The 12,847-nt window shown below is 37.8% G+C and overlaps 1 protein-coding gene across 1 annotated transcript; it reads left to right on the top strand.

The window, feature by feature from the left end:
- Positions 1 to 1,373: 1,373 nt before the first annotated feature.
- On the top strand, positions 1,374 to 5,454 carry HOXB9 (homeobox B9). The gene is made up of 2 exons (XM_032791444.2): positions 1,374 to 1,948; positions 4,972 to 5,454. Exons 1-2 carry the CDS (start codon positions 1,441 to 1,443, stop codon positions 5,205 to 5,207), a joined length of 744 nt encoding a protein of 247 aa, XP_032647335.1. The 5' UTR covers positions 1,374 to 1,440; the 3' UTR covers positions 5,208 to 5,454.
- The last annotated feature ends 7,393 nt before the right edge of the window (positions 5,455 to 12,847 follow it).

The raw sequence follows: 12,847 nt of genomic DNA, 5'->3' as shown, positions 1-12,847 counted from the left end.
TTCTTAATGGGTAATATTAGCAAATTAGATTCTATTAACTTTAAAAATAATTCTGTGTTAGGAGAAGAACTCTAGAGAGATACAAGGAGGCAAATCCATCCAGACTGTAGCTCAGATGAAGTTCCGGGAATAATTTTGCACATAGTCACAATTAGAATTTAACCGACCTTTAAAATCTTAGTGTCACTCTCTTGCAAAGAATACACCTCACATAATTTGGCTGAACGGACGCTGTTGCCTCTGCGCTCCAGACTAGTGAGTAGCTGTATCTCGTTAAAGCCTGTTACTCATTTCCTGAGCTATTAGCAAAAAGAAATCCACCCCATTTAAAAAAAAATCATGTTTACATACAAGTGGGATATTTTTTCATATATGTGAATGTGGCGAGCCACAAGCTGCAGCCTAAAATGTGAAAGACTCCTTCCCCCACCCCTTTCTTTTCCACAGGCAATAAATTCGAGGCTATAAAAATCAAAGAAAGCAAATGTAAGTGTTATTAAACTATTTAACCGTCCCAAGTATAACGGGTTCTGTAACAATGCAGGATCCGTGCCACACTGTATTTTACTAGCCTTGTAAAGTTAAAGGAAAGCTTCAAGGTTCAAGCGGTGTATGCGACCATCTGAGCCCTAGCAACGCAATCCTGGGCTTACACTGGTGAAGTACAGAGACATACATTCTGACTTTTTCCATGTTAGACAAACCCAGCTATAGACAATGGAGGTATTATGGTCCGCCCGACAACGTTATGATGTCCGATACATTACAAGGACATATGAAATTTCAAAGATACTCTGGTCATTTTCCTGTCTTAAGAATCCAATTTTTGACCCATTCCAGACGGGTTAGTGCTTTATAACCAGCCCCTTCCCTAGTTTAACAGCGCATGAATCTCTCTCTTTAATAACTAACTTTTTGGCCGAATTGTACATATTCTCCGGCTTGTTACAGTTGCACATGGGTAACTGAATGGCAAAGAATTGCTTCCCCCTCTCTCTTCTCAGCCACCCAGCGGTTATTAAAGCCAGAGAGATCCGCGTGTTGGTGCTTTCCCCTCGTTTATATTTCAGAAGCAAAATGTATGAAGAAATATTAGCCCCACACTCTATGTTTCGTGGCTTTCTAAACTACTGACGTTTTGCAACATTGCATAAACATAAAACAATCCATCCTTGATATGGAATGCAAGGGCGAATGACAGCGCTGTTCAGCCCCCTCGCCTTCGATTGATTTACGTCTCTACTGACGCTTTATCAGGCGCACGAAAAAAGTTTGACCAATCATTTTGCTAGGAGCTCACAACACAGCAGCCCAACTGTACTTTGTTGTCTAGGAAGTTGGAGAAGGGGGTAGAGTACAAATCTAGATCTGTCCTATATATATAGATATATATATTATTTTTTTCCCTTCATTGAACCGTGCTTTGTATGATGTCTGAGAATGTCCATTTCTGGGACTCTTAGCAATTACTATGTCGACTCTATTATAAGTCATGACAGCGAAGATTCGCCTTCAGCTAAATTTTCAACTGGGCAATATACAAGTTCCAGGCAAGCTGGACATAATGAGCATCTAGAATTCCCCTCTTGTAGTTTCCAGCCAAAACCTCCAGTTTTCAGCGCCTCCTGGACTCCTTTGAATCCACATTCTTCTGGTACCCTTCCTTCGGTCTATCATCCATATATTCAACATCAAAGCGTCCCTTCTGATAGCAGGTATCTACGAAGCTGGCTGGATCCAGTGCCCAGAACAGAGAACATACCCGGGCAGGGATCAGTTAAATCAGAGCCTCTGCTGGGGCACCCCGGGGAAGTCCATAAACCCGGAGCACAGGAGTACAATTTAGAAACTTCTGCTGGAAGGGAGGCGATCGTTTCCAATCAAAGGCCCAGCTTCGAGGACAATAAAGTTTGTGAAGGAAGCGAGGACAAAGACAGGCCAGATCAAAGTAAGTTATAAAAGTGAGGAAGTAAACAGTATAAAAGCTGAGGCGGTGCCATAAAACGGGACAATGCAAAGCAAAGTTAAAAATCATGTCTGAAAAGAAAACGCTCAGATTACTGGTGCCAACCGAAAGGGCAGGAGAGGGTGGTGGTGGAAAGTGGTGGTGGTGCTGGGGTAGAGAATGGCATTGCTTTGATTAAAACTCCTTAAGCAGCGTCGAACCCAGAGCAAATGCAAAAAGCGTGGTCAAACCTTCCTCTTTGCTGCCATGCACTCAAAGCTCCACAGCCGTCGCTTTCCTAGCAAAGGGTGATTTTTGTGGGGAAAGGGAGGAAAAACGGAAATATTGGGAGGAAAGGGAATGGAGGCTGAAAAGTGGAATAAAGCCGAGGGAGGGGGTGAGAAAAGGAAAAGGTGGAAGAGTTCACGTGGAGAAGTAAACAGCAACAATGTCTATTTCATGCTAGCTGCTCTTATTTACCTTGAGAGATCCGAAGTTGACGGTCTGCCTCGTTGTTTCATCTGTCACGCTGCCTCTTTTTTTTTGTTTGTTTGTTTATGAAATGTAACGGTAGGGTCTGAATCCTTCAGAACCAGGTTTCCAAAGAGGAAAAGGGGGTCGGAACTTAATTAGGTCTTTATTTGTACTGTAGCAGATTGGTGAACTGTGCAACCTAACCATGTGCCTCTTTCGTGAATTGTTTTCTGCAAAGTGGAGCAAACGTTTGCATTTACAATACATGCATCTATCTATATAAAACTCTGCATTTATATGCACACACACACACAGCTCTAAATACAGAACAAGGACATTCAAGCAAAATATCACGCGTGTTAGCTTCTCGCTAGCTCCTGCTTCTTCATTGTACCTGAAAGGTAAAGCAGGGCTCCTCTCAGTCTAGAAAGAGGAGGGTGAAACCAGTCAGGATTGAGCACCGTTATCAATATTTTGCATGGAATGCACACGTTTTTAAAACGAACTTGACAGCCCAATTCATAGTGTATCCAGCCGCAATGCTTGCCGAAGGAATATCTCTCCAGCACGTTTGGCACGTGTAATTACACATTGATTTCTCCCCTCTCTTAAATTATCGTTATTATTTCTTTATTTGCAACGTGTAACAGATCTTGCAATTGCAACTACGTGATTACAAATAAAACTATACATTCTCCCGGTGTGCAGTGGTGGCGTTATGTCTATCAGTTAACTTAACCCCGTGCACAAAAAAGAAAGTCCTATTCTATTGTACTGGGCAGAGATCCAGAACAAACTGCGAGCGAGGTGAATGAGTTGAGAGAATTACAGAGCCCAGGCTCGGTGCTCAATGTCCCAGAAACGGAATAAATACAAATCTTGTCCAGGACAGCGTTATGAAAGTGCAGGCATCCACGCTAATAGGCTACTCTGTGGTTTCTACGGGTCGTGGTTAAGACGCAAATTTTGTTTTAAATAACAGTTTGATTTTGGTGGAGGTTGATAGAATGCCAGCAAAAACTCTGTAACAGGACTGGAAGAGGGAACTGTTTTTCAGAGAGCGTTCCCACTGGCTGTTTCAATTTTTCGAAAATATTACATAATAAGGACGCTAGTGCCGCCATAAGATTTTCATTTATTTGTTGGATTTTAAAATCATTTCTCATTGGCTTTCCTGATTAAAGGATTGTAGAGAGTCACGAGATCAACCTCTTTTCCTGTATAAAATGTCATGATTTTTCCAAGAAGATCTTTTATGAAGAAGAGCCTCTCCGTTGCTATTAAAAGATAGGTAGCAGGACTAACGGTATCAATTATTAACAGTTTTCTTCCTCTTTAATAATTAATTCTGCATATTAGATCAAGTCAATTACATTAAGGAAATAGCCGTGCAAATTTGTAAGATGCAGTACTTACAGTGGGACAGTAACAGGATTATTTTTAAAATATTCAATACCTTCCCTTTTACGTAGAGGAAGCATTCTGTTGGTGTGTTGTTGTTTTTTTAAATATAATACTCCATTTAATTTACTGTTAAGGTTTATGGCTTTATCTATAATTTCAGAAGAGGCAAAGGAAGTAAAACAGAAGAATGTGATCTGGTCATAATCTTTTCATTTTATTCCCCCAAGTAATTAGTAGAAGTGTGCAAAGCATTTCTTCCCCCCAAAAATATTTCAGCACACCTTCTCGGTGGCAAATTCACCAGCATGCCTTTGGCACCTAAAGCTGATGTGTGGTTAATGCGAATGGTCTAGGATACTGTATTCAGACTTTCTTTCTGATCTTTGTTCCAAAGCCTTTTTGTCTCCACCTTGATTAGATGAAATTATTGGGAAGTATTTATAAAATGTTCTTAGTTCCAATGCCACGTCAAGCGGGGAGGGGGATTATGCGTAGGCAACTTTGCTCTTTTCTATTGCATTACTTACATTTATAATACAACTGCAAATGCAATTGTGTTTCTGGAGAACATTGACCAGAGCCCACCGAAGTGGTGTTTATTATATTAGGACTATTGCTTGGCACTTAGCAAAAATAGGCATGATTTACTGATGCCTTTTTCAGAAGTAATCTATGTATTTCTTAAGTACAATGCAGATAGGAATGGATATAGTCATGCGTATACACACATATCTGCAAAATATGCCTATAGATGCATAAATGACTCTCTATCCATCCACAGACGCACATGTGTGTGGATTTATGCACAAACACACTTACATGCATCTATACACGTATAGGTCCCGATCCTGCAAACACTTTAGCGCGTGCTTAATTGTACTACCTTGGAAAACGCTGGGGTCGCTCCAGGTGGTCAAGTTAAGCACGTGCGTAATTGTTTCCAGGATCGGGGTCCTATACATCAGCCACACGCACAGGTGCGTGGATAGACTTTTGTGAACATATATGTTTTTCACGTAGCCTTTTCCCGGTAACTCATAACTCAGTGGACATTTATTCATATATATATATTTGATGGTATTATTGATTAAGACCATTCTGAGAAACGAACAGGATATAGAGTATTGATCTTGCTGCTTGTCTTTCAGCCAACCCAGCGGCCAACTGGCTCCATGCTCGCTCCTCCAGAAAAAAAAGATGCCCTTACACCAAATACCAGACCCTGGAGCTAGAGAAGGAATTTTTGTTCAATATGTACCTCACCAGGGACCGTAGACACGAAGTGGCCAGACTCCTCAACCTGAGTGAAAGACAAGTCAAAATCTGGTTTCAGAACCGAAGAATGAAAATGAAGAAAATGAACAAGGAACAGGGCAAAGAATAAGATACAGAAGGCAAAAGCCATGCTCTGTCTCACAGCTTACTCAATATTTATGGGTAATAGCTTCCGAACTATACTCATGATGATAAATAAAACATGGGGTGTCTTTTTGGTTCCAACTTCGCAAGCTGGAAGTTTATAATTTTTTTTTCTTATTGATGCCAGTTAGAAAGCTACTTATGTGAAGGTGCAAATCCTGATTTAGGACATATTCTGGGTTTTGTTTTTATTCCTTGTCTTTTTGTTTTGTTTTGTTTTGTTTTTTCATACAGTGTAGACATAGCAGGTCCATAGGCTGTATTGCCATCCGGATATGATGCCTCTATTTTTTAAATGAAAGACAAACAAAAAAAAATCCAACAACCACCACCACCTTGTCACAAATAAACACAATCCATGCCCATGACACATCCCATTGTCTTTCTGTAACCGCATTAAGGAGAATGATTGTGTCTCTTAACCGATCCCCACCACACACCCACATACATAAGTTGAAGTGGCAAAGAAACCAGACCATTTACTAGACGACAGACACATTCTTAAGATTTGAGTTTAATTGCATACAACAAAGCATTTTCAATTCACCAACTTTATAGCAGTGTAGTCGGATTAATGACAGTCAAATATCCCACTGCACCTCTGTTTTTGTTTATTTTATTTTATTGTTTTAATCGCTCTGTGGTGGATCAGTGACGTTGACCAGAGAATTTAATATAATCTTAGAAATAATCCTCCCAACCTGGTAGTTTTATACTGGATAATTTGAAAAGTCTATCAGAACAAAAGTGTTAATTGTTTAGCCAAAAAACAAACAAACAACCCCCCCCAAAAAAACCACAAATAAAAAGAAAAAAGAAAAACAAAAAAGACATCCCTTCCAACTTATTCCTAACTTTTAGAGGAGAAAACATGACATTTTTCTAGTTAAAAACAAACAGAAAACAAACAAAAAAAATCCTACCTAAGTAGATCTATAAGAGAAGGTAAACTTGTGTTCTTAGGGTTAGAGTATTTATAATTTATTGTGAAATGAATTTGCCTAAATAATTAGAATGTTTCAGAGGTAAAGTGCCAAGGCTGTTGGTTGTACATTGCTTTCCCCTGATATTTCAGATGAGAAGTTTATACTTGAATATTCCCTTCTGATCTGTTAGAAATGAGTTTTACACTTATACCTTGTTTACATGACATTATAATACGTGCTGTTGCATTTTCACACGAAAAAGAACACTCTTACTGGTGGCGTGACATAAAAGAATTGTGATTGTCTTGTGATTGCCTTTTTTTTGTGGGGGGGGTGCATTTAATGTAACAAATATGTATCCTAATTGTTTACAAAAGAGGTCTCATTTCATGCTGGAAGGAACTGAATTCTCATCTGAAAGATCTCCTGGAAGTTTCTCTATAACCAGTCCAACCAGGACTGTGATTCTCTTATCTCTCTGTAAGATTTAACTTTTTTGGGGGGGAGGGGGGACGGGATAAGGGTGGGAGAGGAGAGGGAGGGAGAGAGGGAGGTGGGGGAGTAACTTTAGTACAAGTTGACTATATGGTGGGTATTGTAAAATGTGTCTGTGATTGTGTTTCTGTGAACGTTGACGCTTGTTTTATGTTTCCAGTGTGGCTTTTTGAGTATATGTTGAGATCTTAAAGTGTTACTTTTCAAAGAACGATGACGAATATCAAAATAAACCTATCTTTTTTTTTCCGTGTGTACATTTGTATACCAAGCTACCAGAAGTCTTTCTAGGAATAACACAGTGTATGCTGGCAAGTTTCAATAGCAAAAAACCAAACAAACAAAGAAAAGAAATATATTTCTGGTGATGTGTGAGCAAAACAATACAAATCTAATTTCATAGACAAGAAAACTGCTTGTACTCTTAGGAGAAGATTTTTATACTACTTTTATCTGCTGATAAGCGATTGCCCTGTAGAGATTCCAGAGTGATATTGTCATTTTCGGAGAGTGTGCCTGCTTTTCAGATTGTCCAAAGATCAGAGGCAATGGCGGTGCATTTCTGTGCACTGCAATTTACACAAGTTTAGTTTCCCCCCATTTAAAAAAAAAATCTTTCAGGCGACTAGAAACCAGATCTAAAAATGTTTAAGCCCAATCTTCAAACACTTTTTAAGCCTACACTTTCTCACGTCAAACTTTCCATCTGTAGCTGCTAGGGAGCCACAGTGGGTTAAATCTAACCTAACTTCACATTGTATAGAAATTTTCTTTCTCAATAGAAATTCCAAAACCAGGATTTCCCCCCATTTTAAACTGAAAAAAAGGGGGAAAGGATCATTAGTCTAAATCTGGGTTTACTTTCAAAATCATCTGAAATGAAAAGCAACGACTGGGTCTGTTAAAGTTTGGGGTTTTATATTTTGTTTTCTCTCTCTCTTCATTTAACGAATGACAAATGAACCTAAAGTCTAGTTTTAACGGACTGAATATACTGTCTAAATCTGACGTATGGTTCTAAACTGATCCCAGACAGGCTTATCTAAACACTTACTATTTAAAAACAAACAAACGATCAAATACTACCCATAACTTAATTCACTGGACTCTAGGATATAACATCCCTTTTCACTTTCCTTAGCATTGTGGTAATGAGCGGATATCTTTAAGGCAACCATGAAATAAGCTTTTTAAATACGGTAAAAAAGTGTTACTTCATTTTAGTAGAGGATTTGTGTTTTTTTTAAAAGAACAGATTGTTGGAAAACCTGTTTTCTGTTGCACAAGCCCAAATGTATTTTCCACGGATGTTTAATGCTACAGAATAAAAATCGATTTTAGAACAACACCACCCATATCTCACTGTGTTATACTGCTTCATCTAAAATTTCAGAAATATTTCATGTGTGTTTCCCTGAGTTCTACAGTGGATCGTTAAGTGTATTATAAAGATCTTTTTTTTTTTTGCCTGTGTAGGGGAAAAAAAGTGTCCATGGAAGAAATGAAATGAATTAATTTCCAGGGTGTTAGGTCTTTCCTGGCTTCCACTTTAACCTACTCTGTTTCTAAGTCAGTTTCGTAAAGTATTTCTGAGACCTCCCTTTTTGGGTTAGATGCACCGTTATTTTAAACCCTGATAGGCTACAATGGCCCAGAGGTGAGTGGGGAGTTAAGAAAAATAATCTTTGCAAACGAAATAAAATATTCCCACCTTTGGTAGGAAAGATCAGAATCTATAACACAGGATTCCGTTCCCCTAGGACTGGATAAGTAACTCATGATTGAGAAGTCGTTTTTGCACGTTATGTCTCATGCAGACACATAAGTGCCTGGAAAGTAAAACAAACAAACAAACAAAAAATTAGACCCTAAAGTTCAGATCAGCGGGTAACAACGAGAAATACAGCCAAGAGTCTCTTTCCCCTCATTTTGTTAACATTGCTCTAAAAGGCAACATTTTACTTGTAAAAGCTGGGGGGCGGGAGAGGGAAGAAATCCTCTTTCTATGGGGTAGCCCAAAGAAAACAAAAGAAGTTGAAAGATTTTGGGAGCTTACTGGAGAAAGAGAGGAAAGGAAGTAACTTGTCATAAAAAAAATACGCGCAGTGCGCTGCAATAAAAGAATATGACCGCTATAAAACTTTACAGGGTATAAATTTCTGAAGGTTAAAGAACTAAACGGCTGTAAAGCAAACAGTGCAAGAAAACTTTCAGGAGCTCCTAAATTACCATCACGACTTGGGGATGTGGGGAAAGCCAACACGTAAATACTCTTCTTTCAGCCTCAATCACACACAAAGTTTTTGTTTAAGGGTTGTTTTTTTTAAGGGGTGGAGGTGGGGGGAAGGGAGTATGTTAATTTATTCTTCTTTATTCTTTTCTTGTAGATGCCGTGAAAATCCAGCACTCTGGATGCTTCCCTTTGTTCTTTCTTTCTTAGCCATTCCAGGCTGCCAGAATCCCGAGCCATAAACTCACAACAACAACAACACACATACACGCACACGCATATACACAGAAGTTCTGGCGAGACGTCTGGGCTTGGGAAGCTCTTTATCTGTTTACAGCCCTAGCCTTCCCCCTCCAGAGGAGAATGTTCAATTGTTTAGTCTCGGAATTTGGAACAATAGAGGTTTTCAGAAGCAAAATCATTTCCCCTGCTTTATTGCTGCTAAAATGACTGGATGGTAGGGATACTTTGCAGAAAACTCTGGGGCTTGCTTTTACTTTTTTATAACCATCTATCCGCAAAATTTCATTAACCGTTTCTTGATTTCCATGCTTCACCCCTCCCCCCCACAAATAAGTTTTCTCTCCCCGTCCCCACCCCCTCTATCGCTCCACCTTTCCTCTTGTCTATTTTTATTGGATTCATCTGTTTGTGTGGCTAGGGGGATTTTTAATTCGCGTGGTCGCTAGATGGCGTTGTTGCTCCATGTTAAAAATCACAGGCGGCCAGTTCCTCAGCATTAAGGCTTTTTAATAACACCTTGATTTCATTAGAAACAACAAACTGGATATTGCAGAAGAGTATGAATAATCCTGAGAGATAAAATATAGGGTTAATTATAGCTATTTTGCCGATTTTATAGGCTACATCTATTTTTTCCTCGAGTGTGTAAATTATATGAGATTTAAAAGAAGGTAAATCTGAGAATCTGGATGCTTGCAGGATTTGGGATGAAACACGCATCTATTTTAAACGTTCATCTGAAAAACAGCTATTTTTGTCTTCTACGCGATTAGTTCGGTTTGTTAGACGACAACATTTTAATTATGCTAACATCTAAGATTTACATTTTCAGAAATGAAAAAGAATGAATCAAAGATTTCGGGGGGGGCGTGTTTTTTTCTTTTAAAAATGCTTGCACGGTGTACTTTCTCATTTGTTTATTTAAAATTGTTTACAGTCGTGGACATTAAATTATTTATAAATAACACATGTTTTATGGGTATTGAACCACTGTATTTTTGCTCAACGGTTCGATTACATTGTTGATGGCTTGCTCAACTGATGCCCATAGATATTTAAGAAAATGTAAGAAAGGAGCCTAACCTCAGTATAAAGTTAATAAAAAATAGTAAATTTACCGTGCTGAAATACTTAGAAAGATTCCACTGCTCCAGCAACAACAACGATACAAAGTTTTGTATCTGTAAATTCATTTTCATTCTGATCTTTCCCCCTCTCCAAATTATAAAGCAATAATGGTTAAAATATAGTCTCACACATATAGCTAAGGAAGAAGCAAAACAAGGAAACACAATGATACAATTTTAATATAAGATTTCTTTGAAACTTTTATATCAAAACATTTTCCGGATAAATACTTCTCTTCACAGATACAACAAATTTATGACTTTTCAAGTAGAATTTTCTGGAACGGAATATAACAAAAGTAAAAGGATACATTACCGAAAGCAATAATTTTCCATGCAGAATTTAATATGTTGTTTACAAATCCAAAATTTAAATAGCTCTAAATTGTATTTAAATACGCTAAAAACCCCAATACATATTTAAATAGAAATACCTGTAAAATTAATAAAAGCCCATTCTATACACTCAATAAAATGCTAGATAATGAAAAGTTATGTTTTCCGTTGTATGCTTTTTTTCTCTGTTATTTCCTAATAAATCTTTCCTCTACTGGGTATTTATAAATTATCTTCTCTCTCTCTTGTTTTTTCTTATAATAGAAACATTTTCCTTTCATCAGGAATCACCAGTACAGTATATGAATGATTTAAGGTCGGCCATTGATTTCTGATGCATTGATGAGTTATACCACATGATGACTATAAAATTCTACTGCACTGGATAAAAATGTTAACTTCCAAGAACTACTGAAGTGACCTCTTCTCTGTCTCTATCTATACCAACATCTGAGTTAATAATATGTTTTATTTTATATAAATATATACAGACGCACAAGAACGTAAGTTCCTTTCTGAAAATACTTTTGCCTTTTTATTTGTGATTTTTGTTTGTCGCTGAAAATAATCATCCTAATTTTTCTAACAAAACACATACATACACACAAAACTCAGATGTTTTGCTGTTACTCAGGTGAACCATCTATCTATCTATCTAACTATCTAGTCAACTTCAACGATGAAAACAAACTGTACTCAATCGACAGTAAAATTGTCTAGAAAAATAAAATCTTTACTTGTCTTTTAGGGGAGAAAAAATCGTATTTATGCTTCTGCAAACACTCCAACAACAATCATTACCTGAAAAGGATTTTGGAATAGGATGAAATTATCCCTATGCAAAATAAAGGAAAAGAAATACTAAGAATGGTTTGCAACTTTTATTTTCTGATCTTAACTTTCTTTCTTTCTTTCTTTCGTAAAATGTTTCTACTGTCAGTTTTTAATGCAGGTTCTTACGCAAAACAGTAGAAAGAGTGACTGTCTAGCTGGAACATTTTAACTTTTTCTTATTAGCATTTTGGAAGCAGATGATTGAAAATTGTCCCCCAGTTTGAGGGTGGGCACGAAATAATGTTTCATTCACCTTTTGTGTGTAAGTATAAGGTAGTTAGATGGAACGGAAAGAAATTTACATGTAAGCAGGGCGGAAAGAAAGATACAGAAGTGTCTCTGTACATCCTATTGAAGGTTGAAAGACTGAAAAATATAGCTGAAAGTATATGGGGGATGTCAGGAGAGAGGGTGTTAGGGACACTGGGAAGCGTTTAAATTGGGAGGGTTTTGTGCAGTTATTATCTGAAATATGTTTCCGCAATATTTGCTGACTGCGATAAATGAATTTCAAAATCTACCCCCTGTGTGTTTATATTGTGGAAAACTGCAGCGTTGGCATGTTGGGGTAACTTTGCTCGGTTGTTACCAAATGTCAATAAAATAGAAAGTCTTTCTATCTCATTCCCCCCAATCCCACCCCCTCTTCTTCTCAGCTTCCGTAAGCACCATGTAAAAAAAATAAATAAAAGTTTAAGTTGGTGGGGGTGTGGAGATGGGGGACCAGGCATCAGTTAATGTCCATAAAGGTTCTGTTTTGGATGTGATAAGCGAAACAATTCTTTAATTTGCCATCATGCCCAGTCACATCTTCAACAAATCCTCTACGGTGGGAGGAAGGGAGGGGGAGATGGGATGGGGCGGGGGGAGCCACAAAAAGTCAATGTTATATATGAAAAACTATAATCATTTTAATTCAATATTGACACCCCAACATCTTGCAATAATGCGAAAGGTTCCAATCGAAACCTCTGTTTTATAGCAGTAGAGGAAGGAACTCGTAAAATCCTAACAGCTTTTATGTAGTGCGGTATAAACAACAACAACATCCCTGGCTTTATGGCGCTTTATAGTTTGTTAAACAGTTTACAGCCTTTTTTGGGGCTATTACAAATGCAATTCCCTTCATGTGATAGTTAAACCTTTATCAATAATAAGGAAATTGATCATTAAAATGTTAAATATGACTACCTCGTTTGTTTTAAAATATGTTTAGGATAAGAAGCTGTATGATTTGATAACTTGTATTAAAATACCAATTACATTTATAGGACCTTTTAAAACTGGTGGCAATTAAATCGTGTTCTTTTACAGTTTTCCAAAGCGACCCTGACATTTAAAAAGGCTAAAACTGCCTCGTTAAAATTTTGAAATTAACGACTGAGCGCGCCTCTCTTTGATTTTCCAACACTCC

This window comes from Chelonoidis abingdonii, chromosome 21 (genome assembly GCF_003597395.2).
Source record: "Chelonoidis abingdonii isolate Lonesome George chromosome 21, CheloAbing_2.0, whole genome shotgun sequence".
Lineage (NCBI taxonomy): Eukaryota > Metazoa > Chordata > Testudines > Testudinidae > Chelonoidis > Chelonoidis abingdonii.
Note: the sequence above shows the minus strand (reverse complement) of the source record. Positions and strands in the feature narration are given on the sequence as shown.

Bases quoted from the DNA above. Each gene is read 5' to 3' on its own strand.
- HOXB9 (XM_032791444.2), top strand. From the start codon at position 1,441: ATGTCCATTTCTGGGACTCTTAGCAATTACTATGTCGACTCTATTATA. The intron at 1,949-4,971 runs GTAAGTTATAAA...CTTGTCTTTCAG, and splicing joins CAAAGACAGGCCAGATCAAA to CCAACCCAGCGGCCAACTGG.